Below are 20513 nucleotides of genomic sequence, written 5' to 3' on the forward strand. Positions count from 1 at the left end.
TAATTGGCGAACAAGCTATAGCTCTGATAATATCTCTTTTCATTTCTTTTTGATTACTTCTTCTCATTTTAAAATAAGTTAAATAAGAACGAAAATCGTAATAAATTTCTTTCAATAGTCAAACAAAAAAACCCAGATAAGGTTTTTATTTAAAAACTTTGTTTGATTCATAGCATTGAACTTGAAAATTTGTCGCATAAAGTAAGAACTTCTACACTTTTTGGAAGTTCTACTAATAAATATGTATAACAAATTGCTTTCTTTTCAAATGTTCGGCGACAATTTTATAAATTTTAATTTAATTTAAAAAAAATTTATTTAATTAGATTTAATAATTATCAATGTTTAAAATTAATTTTAAAAAAGTAAACGTTTTAAGTTTATTCTAAGTTTAAACTATTCATAGCTATCAACAATATGTTATTCATCATTTCTCCGTATCGGAATCATTCTCTCTATGGAATGGTTTCATTGTTACAGTCTTTGGATTCAATACATATGCCATAACTGTTGTAAACGGTTTGCCATTTGATTTACTAATTGACCTTTCAGGCATGTAGTACACGTGCGCTTTACAGCTTTGTAATAATAAAAAAAGGACCCGTTATTTCTGTTACAAGATTTGTATTTATATTTCATAAAAATATGAAAGTAAGTCTCATAAAAATTTATCGTTTATTTAATACATTCGTGAAAGATCCATTAATGTATCAATGCTTTTGTACAGCTAAAAGTGAATACAAGACAAAGAACATTTGTAAACTGAAAGCAGCATTTATTTTGAGACAAATATCTATGTAAATCATTGTTGAATGTGGGCTGCATGGCTGAAATTCTGAAATAGGAACTCAGAATTACAGTAAACGGTAAAATAGCTTATACTGCGCTTATTATGCCATTACCATTCCCTATTTGGTTTGAAATAGCAAATTTAGATTGTATTATATACAAAATGTGTTTATAATAATATTAATAATAATATTTATATATAATATTAATTTCGGCATTGCACTTGTCACAAATTGTTCAGAAAAAGAAATAACAAGGTAATATTTTAATATTATAATTTTTTTAAATTAGTGGTACAAAATCAGAAGATTGATATTTTTTTTTATTTATGTTATTTGTATAAATTGATTAATTAAATGTTGTTTATGGGATCTGCAGAAGCTAACCAACTGTTATTGCTCAATAGATTAAATTAGATTAAATTACGTTACTAACGAAGCCATCGAATTAGAAATGCAAAGGTTGATTGAAAAGACGATTGGGATCATGCCTTCTAAATAACTTTTTACTATAATTTCTATTAATACTTTCTAAAATTGTGTTAAATTTTATTAGCTTGTAACACCTATCAAATATATTTAAATTTTAAGGAAGAACTGATAACGTTTAGTAAAAAAAAAAAAAACTATTCTAAACTTGAAATCAAAATTTAAACGAGAAGTTTTTTTTACGTAGAATGTAGAACATTTTTTCCCCATTTTATTGTAAAAATATTTTGCACAATAAAACTTTTTCTTTTTTTATTAAAAAAATATTTTAGTTTTTAAATTGATTTTAAATTGTTTAGGTTTTTTTAAAATCGTAATGTGACAGTAATTTCCTGTTAATCTATCTAAAGTTAAAGAGTGCGATATACCCACCCTCTTTTCGTTCGATCTTTCCCCCGAAACCGTGAGACGTAAAATAGTGCGAAACTCAACGACGCTGGCGACGTCGATGATAGCGGCGTCCGTCGAGACGCCGTCAGGATCTATACAAAGCGCATGCGGCGAAACTTTTTGGTTGGCACAGATGCGTTCGTACAGTGGTCCGCTCCCCCAGTTTATCCGACGACGTTTCTCAACGCGCGACGCGTACATTTTCCTATAGTTGAAGGTTTTAATTAAATATCAAAATTGTGAAAAAGTTTTTCTACAAGCCGGCAATGAAGCACGTTTAAAAACTCGGATATTTTCCTGGGGCGCAAATTATAGAGCAAGATTTAATTACTTATAGAACGTAATAATTAAAAGGCTGCCAGATATTTGAGTGGAAAAATTTAAATTAAATAAAACTGCAAGTTATACGTTACTTTTTCTGTGGAAATTGTCCGATAATTTAAGTTCTTTTTGTTGTGATTTTAAATCGATTTGATAGTTTTATTACCGCTTCGTTAAAAGTAACAAAAAAAAAAAATATTTCCCAGTAACTAACTTTTATGATCTTCTCTTAAACTAAATAAAAGTTGTAGAAATTATTGCATTTTCTAGCTACGATTAAAGCTGCGAGAAAAGAAGATCAGAATTTATTAAGAAAAGAATTTTGATAGAACGTTTAATTTTATTTAAAAAAAGAAAAAGATTTTTTTGCGGTAAGACAAGGCAAGATTTGATCCTCTCTTAAAAAAGAAAAATGAAAAAATTCTTTGGGGAATTTTAATCAGATTATGAAAAAAAATTGTCAGATAAAGTGAGAATTCTTGAATGTATCTGCGATAATGCTGTGCGACACCGTTCTCCCTACATCAGGAAGATATATTATATCGTCAATCTCTGTCTGTGAATTTTTTATACGTAGTGACGAACGAAAAGATAGGAAAAGACAGAAGTAATGACGGAAGTGCGTATAGAAATTCGGACGATATAAATGATCTTACTCCCCGTGACAAATTAAGAGTGCGGTCAATCAATTTTTTTTTTTTCTTTTTTTTCTGAATAAAATAAAATGTATATATTTTTTGTCTAAAGATTATCGAGCGATATATACCTTGAGTGTTAAATAACGTTAAACGATTGTACAATTAAAGTAAAGGGTAAGTCAACGTACTTAATAATATTAATAGCTTAATGATATGTCAATTAATCTAAAAAATTCAAAAGATAGAAATATATATTTTTATAGAACAAATAATTTAATAAATTAGACATAAAATAAAATAAAAATGTTTTCAGTATAATTAAAAGAAATATAGCTATGAGAATGTAAATCAATATTGCTGGATCTTTTCAATATGCGTGACATCTGAGGGCGGTCGCACTATTGAATTCTTTTAAATTTCAATTGCAAGTCGAACTGTATACCAGAGATTCAGAATTTATTCGAGTCAAGACTGAGCAAATAACGAAGTGAGCTACAATAAAATTGCATTCTTGCGGAAACGTGCATGTTGTTCGTCAAATCTATTACATTTCCGCGTTTATTCCGCGATCAAGTGTACAACAAGAAACCAATTTTTAATGCATAAAAGCGTATCGATTTAGAATAAATTGTACATGAAATAGAGAAAAGTAGACAATCTAATAAAAAAAAAATCAATTACAGAAGCTATTAAGTGTACTGTTAATGCATCGCGCTCTCTTATTCCATGTTAATCAAAACGTGAGAAATTATATTGACCTGCAACTGAGACTTAACGATAGTGAGCTTTTTTTCTTACAGTACATTATTAGCATACAAATTATAAAAGTTTTGCTTGATAAATATATGAAATTTTACGTGAACGAATAATTATCAATTTGCATTTTGATCCATTTCAATAATTGGTACTGATGCTACATTTTAACTGCGAGCCATTCAGTGCAATTACGTCTTGCTCAATTTAATGTACAATTTACATGAAATAAATACGTTAAAATTATATTTTATGATAAAAGCGCTATTATTAAGATACAATCGAATAAACTTAAAGCATTACGTTGAGATTAATTATTAACAAATATAGTGAATTATGAATGTCGTAATATTAAAATTAGCCAACGGTAAAAAAAAATAAATGCAAATTATTATAAAATTCAAGAAAAAAAAAGAAAAGAAAAAAAAATTACGAACAAATACACGATTAAACGCAAATTGAATCTATCGAGTGAAATGCATGAGCGTAAAATTGTATTGTCCGATTGTACGTCGCTGCGAATTTAATTGGATTGAACGTAATGTAACTTAAAACGTAAATGACCATAATGTTACTCAGATGAACATTAAGAGCAAAAAAAAAAAAAAAAAAATAATGCACTCGATTATTCGAACGAAAGCAAATGTTCGAACATTTAAACGTAATCTTGCGCTCAATACCGATGGTGTCAGGAACGTTGGAAAACTTCCAACCATTACGACACGCGTTTGTCCGAACCGGAATGCGTGCGTGTTGCAATCGAATGCATCAGATCAAACGGCCTTTTATTTTAATTACAAATTTTTTTTGAACAATTTTTGGATAATGACACATTGGACTTTACTACAAATTAAAAGTGTAATTATCAGTTGTATGGCAGTTCGCAATATCGCGATCCGTTTCATATGAATTGCCCACGCATAAATTTAAAAGAAAAGTTTATCGCTTTTTTTTTTTTTTTTACTATTTCTCATTGATAGATTTTAGCAAATTGTTCTAAAAAAAATAGAATCTTTGGCAAACAAATTTACGGTATCACATCGCGCACGATTTGAGCACTTGATGCAACTTTGTGCAGGACACGGTTATTGTGTCAGTGGTGTTATTTATGAGTTTGACTAGCTCTCTTCAAATACGTAGTACATGCAACTTTATCCAATAGGTTTTTAACGGAATCATGCGTTCCGTAAAAGAACTGGAAATTCCCGCTGGACAATCATTTCGCCCGCTGCGCTCGAGCTCTCTACGCAAGTTTGTGATCCGACGCCTGGTCTATATCAACGACGTGACACTAACAGGGCTGACGAATGACCAATAATATCGCAATGTGCATTTATTGCCGATTTATTTTATACGCCGTAACCGACTGCGCGGATCGAACAGCTATTTGAAGCAACGAGAAAAGAGGAAAAAACTGTTTCTACCAGCTAACTACATCGATCGTTACATAATCAAGAGCAATCATGTTCGTGTTTCAAGAACTATCGATCAAGGCTCTGAGCTGTCACCAGATACCGACGGCGTTCGGCGGCTTCTCGCGGGTACGAAGATCGGCATCGCCGTCGAACTTCACGTTCGATTACCAAAGTAATCACACCTACGATATTTACGACTTGGAGGAATCGGACAGCTTTTGCACATCGCTGTATTTCCTTCTAGACTTTTGTCACTTGTACTACATACCGTTCATCATCTTGATGGGTTTAGTGGGTAATCTGCTGTCGTGCGTGGTATTCCTCAAGACACATTTGAAGCTACGTAGCTCCAGCTACTATTTAGCGGCGTTAGCCACCACCGATTTTAGCTTCTTGATGTCCCTGCTTTTCGTGTGGCTCAACAGCACTATCGGATGGAAAGTCTTCAACAATAACGGCTGGTGCGAGACTTTAGTGTACGTTAGCGCGGTTTGCAGCTCGCTCAGCGTTTGGCTAATTGTCGCATTCACCGTGGAAAGATTCATCGCCGTGCAATATCCGCTGCATCGGCCACACATGTGCACCGTAGCGCGCGCAAAAACGATCATTCTACTGCTAACGATTCTCGCCTTGCTCAGCCATTCGTACTCCTTTTTCACCGCCGGCGTGGTGAAAAATCAAGGCGGCGACGAGGTGTGCGAGCTGAAGATCGAATACTTGGAGACTATGCAAATCATTAGCATCATCGACAGTATAGCGAGTCTGATTGTGCCGCTCGTACTTATCATCGTGATGAATACCATGATTATGCGGAATCTTTTGAAGTTTGGCAGGAGATTCAACCAAGAATCCGCTTACACTGCGAATTGCTCCAACAGAGAGAAATCCGACATCAACCTCAATCAAATACCGGTAAAGTTCCTTTCTTAAGAACTTGCGAGCTGCGTTTTGATGTTGTAACATGCATGTAACTAATCTACAAGCTTGATATATTACAAAGTTCATGCTCCCTCTTTCATACAAGGAAGATTTTGTTTTCCATCACACGTTGTTCATTTTAAATTCATTAAACTTTAAACACTTCTTTTTTTATCTTAGAAAAATCCATGTTGATTATAAATTAATTGCGAATAAAAGTTTAAAGGAAATATAAAGCTAAATTATTATTTTTTTTTAGATTAAAAGCTAACTTGAGGAAGATTAAACGTAATTAAGTTTTTGTTTTAATAAAAGTATTTCATTAATATTAGAACGATAAGTACAGTTTGAAATTTAAATTAATTAAAAATTTAGCCAGACGCACGTTAGAATGTATTACATAATACAATACTTTTTTTTTCCTTTAAAGCTTTTAACCACTTAGATAACGCTTACACGTTCGTATATTTACGAATATATCTTCCACTTAACTGATATCGTTAAGTGTTTAATGCATATGCACGATTTATTATGACAATTTACGCGTAAAACATTATGTATACATTTACACTCACACGATCATATTAAAATCATTTATCGCGATATTGAATAATATATGGTTATTTTGCTTTTATTATAAATTGGAAACATTTAATACGCGGAATAACTCACGTTACAAAAAAAAAAGAAAAAAAAAAGAGAGAAAAAATACACAGATATTTTTTTTATTATATTTTTTCTCGGAATTTATCATTATTAAAGTTACCGGGTCTCGGAATTCGGGATATAGTTCGGGATAGTACTTGTAGTATCAGTTAAAAAGAGTGTTTCTTTCCACATGTGTTATCATAAATCTCCGTAAGTAAACGTTGAAATATTGGGTTCCCCGTGATCGACCATGTATACGCTATTCGCACGAGTAGCGCATCAAGGCAAGCATGTGTAATCCGAAACATCAACAAATCTGGAAATAGTTTGCACTTGCTTATGCGATTTCTTAAAGGCGCACTACAACAATGTACGTGAAAAAAGTAGAGAAGAATCATATTCACAATTCAGTTTACAAAAAAGAAAAAAAAAAGAAAAAAAAAGTAGAAAAAAAAGAAAAAATACTAAACGAAGTCCACCGTAGCTGGTGGAGAAAAAATTCCAATCACTTTACAATCGGTGCAGAATACTACATAGATTATACGCGTGCAATGCAAATATTAAACTATTAAAAAAAAAATTACATATTTTCTTAAAAAAGGCGAACGTTTCATTGTTATTTCGGTGCCTTTTAATTCGTTAAACATGGGGTTTCTTTAATTGCGATTTGACATTATTGCCATGATAAAAAGTATGTCGGCAACCATGGTATATGCTGCTATCAAAGAAACGTGCCACCTCCGAATGCGGTTTGTCGACTATTTTGGACCGACGTATAAATACTCCTCACTGCTTACATAACCAACTGCCACCATTCATCTTTACAGATCGACTTGTGTGCATTGCCGCTTCCTGCTGCTTGCTGTTTATAATCGTGGCTTGATGTGTGTTATCGACATATCGTGAACCGCGTGGAATCTGCTTTTTGCACCGCCACTGATATCGTCATCAGTGGGTGTATAAAGAGGCGGAAAAGATTGCGACGTGTATCTCGAAATATTGTTTCGTAAATTAGAAGCGTCATAATCCATGTGTGTAAAAAAAAAAAGAAAAAGAGAAAACATATCCATAAATTATGTTTTAAAAAAAGATATTTAAAAGTGTACGAAATTAGAAAGTATTTACTACACAAGATGTTTTCTGCGAGGAGCAGATTTATCTTTGCGGTTCGATATTAATTTAACTGTTCTATTTTTTGAAACATTATTTTAAAATGTTGTTTTCCAATTAAAACTTTATATGATTATACTTAAGATTATATTAAAATAGATATGTATATTTTTATATCTGCATTCTTATTTTAATACTTTCTATTGTTAGTACCCTATTTAAATTAAATTAAAATTAAATTGCAAAAATATACGTCGTTAAATTCATCCAGGAACATCCACAGAAATAAATATTATTTTGTATAAAACTTTTATAGTCGTAATTAAATCATAAAAAAATAGTGTTTCTTATAGTTTATAATTTTAACAAATTAATATTTAAATTTTCTTTCATATCATTGTTAAATCTGAACATAACTTGGAATTATATTAAATGAAGCAAAACTCAATATAAAATTACATGCATTTGCATGCATTTTTTTGCAAACAAAATTTAAAAAATTATTTTACAGAATTATTTTATTTTTTAAATATTTCGGAAACAACATACAGAAGTTTTTATAGATTTTATATGCATATTGTTAACTATTCGTTCGCATTTGTTTGCGTGACAAATTTGGAAAAAAAAAATATATAAAAAAATATTTCAAACTATATAATTTTTTTTTGTTTATTGAAGCTAAGAGCTTAACGATTTGGGAATTAGAAGTTGTCTATTGCCGTTAATAAACATGTAATACGTGCGAATATTGATTTCCATGTTACGATGTTTACCTGTACGCTTCGGATGCTCAATCAGATTATGATATTCTCGATGCAATCCAAAAGAGATTGAAACTATCATCTTTCATCTCTTTAAAGAGAGATTGAATTCTAGTCATTTGTCACTCGGGATAACAGTAAATACATTTTAAAGCCGCAATTTCTTACCGGAAATTAATATCAGAATCCGAATAAAGTTTCTTTTTTTAGCAAAAATAAAAATAATTCTAAGGGGACAAAACGTCGTTTCGTCCAATTAGACGTGTACAAAAATTACGACGATATTATTTAAAGAAGTGATATACAAATTCACCGTGCCTTATCACTTGTGAAAGTTTCAAGTGTTGTGATTCGGATGCATTCGATTTGTGACAACCACAACGTGATTAATTCAAGTGTCAATAAATTAATTCCATATCAATTGTAATATAACAGAAAATATTGTACGTTTCTATATTCAGTACATGATTATCAATACAGATAGGTCATATCTATATGACACTTCAAAATACACGCATACATAATTACATAATTAAAAAAAAAATTTAAAGATGCACAAGTGTTATCTGTATAATGGTATTAAAGTTTCGTTTTAAAAAAATCAATATTACGTTTTCACACCGAGAGAAATTTAAAATATGTATATTCAATCGTTAATATTATCATTCGATAAAGTTGTACCTTTTTTTCAACAAAAGTAACAATGGATACAGTCAACAATTGGATTCACCATTTAACTGATTAATTGAAGAAAGTTTTTATCAGTGGTACAAATGATAAAAAAAACATTTTTATCATTAAATAGATTATTCTCATTCGTAAGAAATATAACAATTCCAAATATGGGTTTTTATGTATAAATAAATAACATTAAATATGAAAAGTAGATAATTTGTGGTAATTAAAATTTTATTTATTTAATGTGTATTTTCCAAACTTTATATTAAAAATTATATTTTATGTATGAGTTATTCATATTTAATATTTATATATTTCAATTTTCTCTGGTAAATTTAAACAGTAATATTATAAATTAAATGTAAATTTGTTGTTATTAAATTCACGAAAAAGGTGTGATAGTTTATCGACAAGTATTTTGATAATTTATTGTGTATCAATATGCATAAAACACATTTGTGAATAAAACATATTCCCTATTTACGAAATTAAATGAATACTGTACATCAAACGTGTCCTCTCTTAAGACTATGCATTTTACATGAACATGAAACGCATCAGAATAGAATTTATTTCCATCGCGTTTTACTGACCGCTGGAACTTTCTTTGTAGATTTGTATGAGAAATCATATATCTGCATAATGATATTAATTAAAGACTAGATGTTATAATAATTAAAATATAATATAATAAAAGAAAGTTACTTTTACTGTAATTATTATGAATATTGTAAATGTTGTAGAGACAAATGTTGCACACAATAATTTTGCAGATAATGAAGTTAACAATAATTATCACACGAAATTAATTAAAAAATTTATAATTAATAAAATAAATGTAAAATGTTTGTAAATTAGTTTTACCTATGCTTTTTGTTTTTAATTCTTTTTCTTTTTTTGCTACTTTTCTTTTCTCTGTTTTAAGTCATGAAATAAGAGCTATTAAATTATGACAACAGAAATGAATTTACAAGCCAACTTTACTCGTAGTTTTTATACTTGAAACCAATCTCATAAATTATGACTGTAATTTATCTTTATTTTTGATAATTTTATTTATGTTTATTTGACAACTATTCATGCATAATGACATTCATAGATCTGTCTGCTTGTTACTTCAGTCAGACTTTTTCATGAATAATGTATTTTTATTTAAAATCACAAAAATTCTAATTACAATCGGATTAAAGTTTACAGACAATTTTTCTACTCGATGGACAAATTATAAATATTCGTTACGCGATGCAAAAAAATACACAGGATTGCTAATTTTGTTGTAAAAAAATTGTTTACTATTACAACTGATTTTATTAGTTTTAACCTTTTATCTTGAAATGCAGTCGAATAAACATTTTAATGGCACGTGAGGTGTTTGGTATTCTTTGTAAAACGTACATTATGTGTTAGATATTTTTAGAAAATGTATAAGTATAAAACGCACATATGTATACGTTAACCATTCTGTGCTACCTGAGCGATAACTTATCATTCAGATATTGTTATCTAAAAGTGTGAAACACGCAGAATTATTTTTTTTGCTTTATATCACTGAAAATATATTTTAAATACGCAAATACAAACAAGAAAACCTGAAATTGCAATAGTTTGGTATACATTTCATTTCGATTATATTATTACACAACTACATATTGCGAAATATACATATAATTTATATAAAAATATCCGATCTCGTAATATTTAATTTATTATTATTTTAAAGTTATTTTAGAACTTATTTATATCTAAATAATGTTTTAAAACTATTTTTTAATTTGATCGATAAGCATATAACTGAGGACAAAATTGAATTGCCGTTATCATTTGAATAATTAATTTTAAGTATACAATTTCTTGCTTGGTGAATTGTAAATATGCTTCGTTCAATGTTCCGCGACTCCATGTCCATTTGATAAAGATTGTGTAACGGGAGTCTTCGATTTTCTCGTCCGTATTTTTAACCAAAAGCCGTTTTCCGGCACCGGGCTGAGCGTTTTTGAACTAAATACTATAGGCGTTTGAGTTTTAACATCGGGTTCGAGATCGCAATGCCAAAGCAAATAAAATATCATAATTTTTGTTTCCATTAAGGCGAATCTATTGCCTATGCATATTCTAGGCCCTACGCCAAATGGCATGTAGAGCGACATGTCCACTTCACCTTTCAGAAATCTTTCTGGATCGAATTTATCTGGATTCGGATAGTACTTTGGATCGCGATGTATAGAAAAGACTGGGATCATTATGGTATCGCCAGGCTTTAACGTAATCGATTCGCCGTTTGGAGTCGGCGGTGGTAGTTTGGTTTCTTTAACGCATACTCTGTCGAGAAAAGTAGCTGGTGCACATAATCTGAGAACTTCGTTTACCACGGCATCTAAATACTTCATGCGGTTGATGGCTTCATAGGTAGGTTTACCATTGGTTTCTTTGAGAACGTTATCAATCTCCTCTCTCAATTTACATTGAACATCGGGATGGACGCCGACCTCATGCGCCACAAAAGACATAGCTGTTGAAACAGTGTCGAATCCGCCGAGAAAGAATACGAACGCTTGGGCGGTCATATCATTAATATCGAATGCAGACTTTTGATTTTTATTACGCGTCTCCATCATCAACTGAATCATGTCTGGACGAACGATTCCTTGTTTATCTCTTATTTCTACCGTGTTGGAAACGACGGCTTTAAAAAATCTCTCTACTTCCGGGCCGAACATTCTGAGTTTCAAGAATTTTGCAACCGACGGGAAGTTTCTATGCAGAGCGAATTTAAAAGACAGCCAAGCGTCGAAAGTTAGCGCTTTCCGGCCAAGTAGGAAAAACTCGTTATTCGGATGTTCGAAGGAATTCACGCTGATTCCGAAAGCACACGTAGCCACCGTGTCGTTGGAATATTTACTCAGTAATTCTTTCATGTCGTATGTCTTGCTGATATCGCCGGAATCCTTTACTATAAAACTGATAAAGTTCTCGGCGCACTGTGTCATAAGCTCGAACATCGCTTTCATTTTGCTGGACGTGAAGCTAGGGCTAAGAAGCTTTCGTATCTCGCGCCAGTAGTCTCCTTTTAAGCCGAACAGATTTTTAGCGGCTATCGGGTCGAGGTCTTCGTTTACAAAATTATTATGATCGCAGAAATTGTCAAAATGCTTGATAGTGACCATGGAAATTAGCTCTGGATCACGGAGCACGATATTGGGCGTTAGAAAATCGTACAGGCCGAAGTATTTTGTGTCCGAAAAGTGGTTGTACAATTTTTGTAATTGGTTTTGATGGGATCTACGTTGGAAAAAGTATGGTGCCATGTTGCCCAATATTGGAATTGGTCGCAAATGCGGGATCTTCCGTTTCTCGAAGTACGACATTTTACTTAAAACGAAATAATATAAACAGACAGTCGCCGCTGCAATAGTCAAAAGCAAAGTAGTAGGCTCCATCGTGAGTGCAGTCTCTCGATTAGTTACGTGCGAAGAAAACGTTCTTGATTGCGTTCTTAAATGTCGCTGGGTTTTCGGACAAATAAAACGATTTTCCGCACTTAATCGTAAAAATATTGCCGATAACTGGAGAAAAATCACTAATTACATCGTTGTACTAGCTTGTTATAATTGTCGAGAGAGTTTCGGTTTAATTGGAAACGTTATCTCGATAGATTTAGCGACAAGATGCACGCACCATGAAAGTGATTTTACGACTGATTGCTGCGCGTATGACACGGCGTAATAAATCCGCGAATATATACGTCAGCTCCTTCAATTATCTACTTGAGATGATGGTGCACTTTTACATAAATATCTTCTTATCAATGTGTGAGATTTTTCTAAATACAGAGGACTAAAGGTCAATTGATGTTACTTTTCTTTATCAAAGTATAAACCATTTCTCATTTCTTACGTGATATTACTTGATTCGTTAAATTAATAATATAAATTGCTTACACATTTTACGTTTCACTTTTCGAGATCTTCTTTATGTTATATTTTTTTTTAACTATCATTTTTTTACTATTATTTTAGTAGAAAGAAGATAAATTATTCTAAAATAATATTTATTGTAATTGCATTAATAATTTAATAAGTCGATTTTGAATTAAGCGTATGAATTTTAAATACAAAAAATTTTTTTAATAAAATCTATAAGACTTTGATGTGCTTTTGACTTATAAATGTCCTTCTTGAATTATCTCTTATTGACGCGTAAAACTTGTTTTCATTAAGTCAGTTACGAGAGTTAAGTGAGATGAAGGTTAACGGATGATGGATTGATTATACAGATTGTACAGTGTCCCAGACCAGTGTATATTGATATGCAAGACATCCAATTCAAATTGTGTAGAATGGAATAAAGTATTATTTTTATCTCTTACGTAAAAGTTATAAAAAGTGTAGAATACATTTCTAAAGAATCTTTTAAAAGCATTAAAGAATTTTGTTTTTAACATATTATGTAACATATGCTGTCTTTGAATATGTTTATGTAATTATATGTTTCGATCGATAAAAAAAATGTTAACAAAAATTGAAAGACTTATTCAATCAATATTAATAGTAATACTTTGATTGCTGTTCAGCACGAAATTTTCATGGAATATTGTAGCATCGAAATAAAATTCTAATGAAATTCTAATAAAATTGATACGTTTCTTTCCGAGAAATGTTCGAAGTATCTGCAAAGTTCAATAAAAATTTAACTTTTGCGCCGGTATAAAATTTATATTTCAAGTTACGAAGAAGTTCAAATTTTTATAATATGTTGTTCAAGTTTTCAGGAATATCCAATAATTTTTATAAATTTATCAAAGTGGTCAGTAGTTAGTTCACAATTAAGGACACAGCATTCCATCAATAGAATGTGATAATAATGAAAATGGTGATTTGAGAAATAGACAGGCACTTGTATGATATGTTACTATGATTGGCACCCCGAGGATTTTCCCCTAAATAATCCGGTTAATATTTTATACGAATGCGGGGTATCAATAAGTTGTTAGATTCGCTTGTAGTAAGTGGATGAATGAGTCATTCTCTTTACGTAGTAATTGTGTCAGATATATGTATATGTATACATTTTTTTATAATTTTATTTGTTTTATGGAAAGTAATTCATTTAAATAATTTGTTACTTAAAAAAGCGACACGCTTAGCGACATAAGTATGCAAAAGTAATACATTTATAAATAGCCTTATTCAAAAACTGTTAACAATAGCTTCATTATCGTTTTATTAAAAAAAAAAAAAAAAGAAAATTAAATAAAAATTATTAGCAGTTTGTTATAAGATAAATGTATACACATGTAAAGAATAAACACAAAGTCTTCTGTATTATGCAAAACTTACGCGAGAATGCGGCATTTTTAAAAAGAATGTTTTAAAAAAAAAGCACTGAATGAGTTTTATGCAAAATTTTTACATGCATATGGTTTAGTCGCTCTAAAACGCGAGCGTACAATGCTGGTCTTTGTGTATTGCTCGTTCACGTTTATCTCAGTTAGTGTTCTCTCTGTGTTATAAAGCTTGCGTTTGTACGTAATTCAAAGCATTGTATCTGCTTGCATAACTATTGCATTTTATATAAATTACTTATTGGAGTTTTTATGCAAAATAACACGCGAACGAGATTGTGCGCAAAATTTTTATGTTTCACCTAGTGCAACAAATTGAATTTAATTAATTTCAATTTAGATAATTTTCAACTTTTATAACGTTGTTAGATTAAATAAGCTGAGATCGGAAATTATATACATATGTAGAGTTTCACTATTAGTATATGCACATTCTCTTAATAAAACGTTAACTAATAATATAACATTCACAATATTTTTACGTAAACATATTTTCACTGAAAGTATTTTATTATAAAGATAAAACAGGTTATATCGTTTAATAACTTGTGAACGTTATCTATAAATAAAATATTGTACATTAAAGGAAGATAACAGCTAAGTATATTTATCGTGTATTATATGCCACGTATAATTCACAATTGATGAATCCAAAGACAATGTATAAAAAAGACATTACTCAATGTTATTCAAATATTATAATTAATACATCTACATATGTATACGTACCTACGTAAATTTATATTCGCACGTTACAAACTCGTTTTCAAACGTTTTAAGTAATTTCACGATTCTCCGTAAATTAAAAAATCTATAATGCAAATTATATACCTTTAGATATTTTACCTTATAAAATCATGTAAAAATATAAATTAATTAATTCAAATTAAGTAACAAAATTTAGTTAATAAAATGAAATAATATTTTAACGCTATAATAAAATTGCGCTTTGCAATATACGACGAGGGTTCGTCTGCACAATATATTTATTTATCGTATTGATAATTCAATAAATAAAATGGAATATTTCCTGAATTTGTCAGTTTGTCACGCTTAAAGCGCGTATTACGGGAGTTTCTCGCAGTCCCGTTGGAAACTGCTAACTACAAATCTGCCACGTCTCAAAGTAATATCCTCGAATACAACCAGCATTCACACGTGTGAACAGATCAATTGCAAAGTGAATACAGCGAGAGAGAGAACCGGCGGGTTTTACAGATATATGTCAAAGGCGTGCAGATTATCAAAGGCAAAGACAGTACTTTACAAAACCATTTTCAGAGTGCCAATAGCAGCAATAACGGCGGCGGCGGAAATATGAATCTGGTTTCGCTCGTCGGTGCGAACGGAACGCGTAGACCACCCTCTCAACAATCGTCGTTTCACTCGTCCAAGAACCATTCCCGGCATCAATCTGCATCTGCTCCGCCGTCGACACCGCGGAACGTCTGTCAGATGACCGAAATAGAAGCCCCGTGCATACGTAAGTTAATCTATTGCGACGTGAAATTCGAGCCTCTTAGAAATCTCTCGCGTAGCACAACCCCGAGGTAAGAATCGAGCGCTCCGCGCGACATAGAATGTTTGTTGCCGATATTTCTTCTGCGGAATTCAAAATAGTTCCCTCACAAAGTGACTTTCTCTCGGCATGAATATCCGTCTTTTATACTCGCAGCGCGATAATAAAGATTATTTTAATATTATAAAAATCGTAAACTGATTTAATACAAGTTTCAAATGTTTCAATAATGAAAACTGGTAAGAGATATCTCTCGGTAATGCTCTCAAATATTCTATTTAGTGAAGTTATAAAGGGTTTTCTTTCCATTTCCATAAAGCTAAAATAAGCTTCTTAGTTTTGTGCTCGTGTTAGATGCAAAAAGCTATACAGAACCTGTTTTTCTCTTCGCAGACGTGAGGTCATCTTGTCGGAATCTCGGATCGACTAGATTCAATCAAGAAAGCATTACTAAAATGCTCGTGCTTATTAGCACAGTCTTCATATTACTTAATCTACCGAGGTGAGAAGCGTAACGTAATTTGTTATTTTCTTTCTAATTAATTTTTATAATGAAACGAGCTGAAATTTTTTTTTCTCGACTTCCGATAAATAAAGAACAAATAAGTTTTGCATTACACCCATACGCACAATTAATTTATAACAAGACAGTAAGAGTCTGTTTTTTTTTCTTTTTTTTTTCTGTTCAAAGAAATAAATTTGTAAAATTGATGTAAATTGTAGTTTGATAACATTATCATATAGTTAAAATAAAATAATCAATATTTTTCAGCAAAATCGAATTTTGTGGGGAAATTACATTATAAGTCGAGTTCTTGTTTTCCAGTTACGTGATTCGCCTATGTGTGTTCTTCTTTGCCTTGGCAAAGAAGAATACACCTGAGACACTATGGTGTCTTCAGCAGTTCTTCATGCTGCTCTATTATACAAACTTCAGCATCAATTTTCTGCTGTACGCAATGTGCGGCATCACGTTCCGACGATGTTTGGAACAGATACTGCGGCGGATTTTAAAGAGCATGACCCGATATCATTGCAGTCCACAAAGGTACGTATGTGTGTGATAAATTTACATTTTATTCTTATTAAAAAAAAATTCAACGGTTATATTAACTTGTTGGTTGACAACCAATTAGGGAATCGGTAAGCCCGTGAAACATCAGCACTCTTTGGTGGATGATCTCTCCCGATATGTATTTGGTCTCAACTGGCGCTTTAGTTTAAATGCGGGGCTTTTGTGAACGTAAATCCAAGGATAAATCTAGGATGATCTCATATGCCCGAATCGCTTTGAAAAAGTGCCCATTTCACCAAACGCAAGCGCGCAACTGTGAGTTTAAGTTCGATGTCAACGACAGATTTGATAAATGCTTTGTCAGAAAATAAGAAAATGTTGCTGTGAAACTTGGAACAATATATTGATAAGTTGACGTAGAGAATTCACAGATTCTGCATGTAGCTGTATAATAATGTAGATTCGCAAGTGTTATATGTGAATAATAGATTCAGCGGTTACGTATGTCAAAATCCATTTCTATTAATTCTTATATGTATAAGATTAGAGATATAAAAAGATAAGTAAGAAATTACTTTAAAATATTTGCGAATAATTTAAAATTTTTTATTTTAATTGGAGTTTAAAGATTTATTTTAAAAACGTATTGCGATATATATAAAAATAAATTAATTTAGTTTTTATTCTTAAATTTTTGAATAAAAACTAACTACTTGAAAAATTAAAAAAAGGAAAAGAGAGAAAGAGAAAGAGAGAGAATGCTTGCAATATTTATATATGTAAATTCGTCAAATCACTTTTACGTGGATTATTAATGTAAATTATTAATGTAAGAAAATTATCACTGGTAATCAACGGAAGTGGTAATTATTTTCAAATTATGCAATCTAATTTAAAGGATACCGTAGAATTAATTATTTAACTTTCTTCTCTCTTCTTTCACTTACGTACTTTATTTGCAAAAGTAAAGAAATATTATAACGTAATTAATTATGCCAATTTTCATTCGGATGAAAGTAAATGAAACCCTTGCTGTATAAGTGTAGATGTAAGTGTATCGTAATACAAAATAATAAAATTATTTTATCTAGTAAAAAAAAGTGTTGAAAATTCTACTATTACAAGTTTTGAAGTGTTAAAATTGTTCAATGAACTAAATCCGTTTTATTAAAATTTTCAAATTATATCAAAGCTAATAAAAAAAAGAAAAGAAAAAAAAAATTAAAAAAAAAAAGGAAAAAAGAAAAAAACAGAAGATAATTACATTTCTGAAATTTTTTAATTTAATTTTATTCTAAATAATAATTTAAGACATTTCAAATAAAAGTAATATTTCATGTTGTTTAATAAGGGTATCACTCTCATTAAAAAGTTAAATATTATTTTAGATAGATTATAAAATATAAAAAGTTTAAAAAATGTGTAGTACTTGATAACATAACAAGTTGAACTCTAACTCTAACAAGTTGAAAAAGATTTTGATACTTTTTCAAGTATTTTATAAAAAGCAATTTGATGATAAATATTAATGCGCTAAATTAAATTAATTTACTATAAGTTATCAAAGGTTGATAAAAAGAAATTATCCAAAAATGCTGCCAGGAATATTGATATCTTTTGTCAAGGGTAAAATTTAGCACAAATTGTACGTTTGTTATTACAACTCGTAACGTGTAACTCAAAGCTAAAAGAAATCGAGTTAGCACGTTCCTACAATCTCATAGACTTTATTTTTCGCGCAATTAGGACTGAGATCGATTAACTGACAAACTCGTCTAGGGAAATCACTGGGAAAAAATTTTACGGTATTTCACCCCGTAATACATAGAAGAGCATATTCTTTCGGGACCACGCAATTCCATTTAAAATTTTGAGCAAACTAGTTTTTTCGTGAATTTTCTTTTACAGATTTGTACGACAGTACTAACGGAGTATCATTAATCCTGCAATTTTGAAACTGCACGTAGTTAAATGTTTTTTTTTTTAATTTGTTTAATCGTGTACTTATCAGTAATATGGATATTAATAATAACCAATTTTTAAGCGTTTTTTAAATAAATTTCTTATGAAATTTATACGATAATCGTTTATATGTATAACGTAGTTTTATCACTTAAATTTTTACAAGTCTAAAGAGAAACTTAAAAACAAAGAGAATATTATCCACGTGCATTTATGCAAAAACAAGAGGATCGTATTAAACCAAAATATTAAGCTAATAATTTTTAAACAGGTGAATACTAATAAGAAATATTGTGTAACTATTTTTTTTTTTTTTAAATTAATTAATAAATATTAAAATTTTATTTTTTATTAATGCATTTTTAATTGCTATTAAATTGTCGCTGAGCGAAGGATTTATTATTGAAACTTTTGTAGTTACAATGCATTTCAATAGTGGTGTCGGTACACGTGTCCGGTATATCTTTTATATGTTCTTTTTGCCAACATAAATCCATACACGTGTCGTTCCTTGAAAAATGTAACAGAATATGGCATGGATAATGTACAGACTTCTTTCACGTTATTTATAGACCAAAATTGTTTGAATGCAGTTAGAAAATATATCGTACGATTTAATTTTGTGAGTTGTTCATTTTTCTTAAAAATCTTCTGTTTACGTTAAACGTTTTACGACTTTTTATGCGTAACATACATAAATTATACATAATGTTTGCTATCTTTTGCCTTTTGAAAAAGATTTTTAATTTAATTTAATAATTTACAATACATGTTGCGTAATGTTGTTATGTTAGAGTGCCACAAAGATATATTTAAAAAAAAAGAAAATTCTAAAAGTTGAAGCAAATTGATTCTACGCTGCGACATATTACGTCATTGCTATCAAGAAAATTTTTCAGTCATAAATATTATATCGGAGACAGACGTACGCGCCAGAGTAATGTACGAGTAAATTAATATTCTACGTACGGTTATATGTGCGATTATATATCGAATTATTCATAATCAGATATGTAATGTGTAAATATTAAAAAAAGAAAAAAAAAAAGAGAAAACATATATTCTACAAATTACTCTATCTTTTTTATAAAAATATATTATCTACGTTCCTGTTTGGCACTTATAGAACTTGTACGCGTTTTAAAGATGAAAATAAAATATAAGATGATAAGATAATGTAATAAAAAATTAATGAAGTACAACAAACACATACATATATATACACACACGATGCATATGGTTAACGTGTTCTGCATTCCTGTATATAGCATTCTGTACATGTTTTAAAGAGTTAATATGTATTAATCATACATGTATATATGTATGTACCCGTATATGTGTATTTGTTGCATATAACTTTAAAGGACTACTTATTATAATCACGTACTTGCTAAGCAGAATTTTATTAAAGCTTTTATTACTTGCGACTAAGCTGATGAATATAGTATTATAATCCTTTGAACGTATTATCATTACTTAAGTTCATCTAGAAATTAGAACACTGTAAATATTAATTATTTCTGTATAGCAATTTTAAAATGTGCTCTATATATATTTCATAGATATATGGCACGACTTATTTATTCAAATCCTACAAGACTAATTTTTTGTGATCCCAAAGTTAAATAATTATAGCAAACTTCACATAGTTATGTATTAAATTTATGTATATTATAAATATTTTATATTATATTATTACGTTTCTGTATGTTAGTCTCTTAATTGCTTATTTATGTTGTATATATTTATACATTATGTAAATAAATT

General features: G+C 30.2%; 2 protein-coding genes across 2 annotated transcripts; one reads left to right on the plus strand and one right to left on the minus strand.

Moving 5' to 3' along the window:
- Nucleotides 1–1522: 1522 nt before the first annotated feature.
- LOC139106922 (pyrokinin-1 receptor) lies at nucleotides 1523–20476 on the plus strand. The gene is made up of 7 exons (XM_070664014.1): nucleotides 1523–2607; nucleotides 2736–2800; nucleotides 4542–5706; nucleotides 15532–15733; nucleotides 16163–16271; nucleotides 16596–16817; nucleotides 16906–20476. Exons 3-7 carry the CDS (start codon nucleotides 4843–4845, stop codon nucleotides 16922–16924), a joined length of 1416 nt encoding a protein of 471 aa, XP_070520115.1. The 5' UTR covers nucleotides 1523–2607; nucleotides 2736–2800; nucleotides 4542–4842; the 3' UTR covers nucleotides 16925–20476.
- On the minus strand, nucleotides 10037–12643 carry LOC139106920 (cytochrome P450 9e2-like). Its single transcript, XM_070664011.1, has one exon. It carries the CDS (start codon nucleotides 12344–12346, stop codon nucleotides 10790–10792), a length of 1557 nt encoding a protein of 518 aa, XP_070520112.1. The 5' UTR covers nucleotides 12347–12643; the 3' UTR covers nucleotides 10037–10789.
- Nucleotides 20477–20513: the final 37 nt, after the last annotated feature.

This window comes from Cardiocondyla obscurior, linkage group LG12 (assembly GCF_019399895.1).
Source record: "Cardiocondyla obscurior isolate alpha-2009 linkage group LG12, Cobs3.1, whole genome shotgun sequence".
Taxonomy (NCBI): Eukaryota; Metazoa; Arthropoda; class Insecta; order Hymenoptera; family Formicidae; genus Cardiocondyla; species Cardiocondyla obscurior.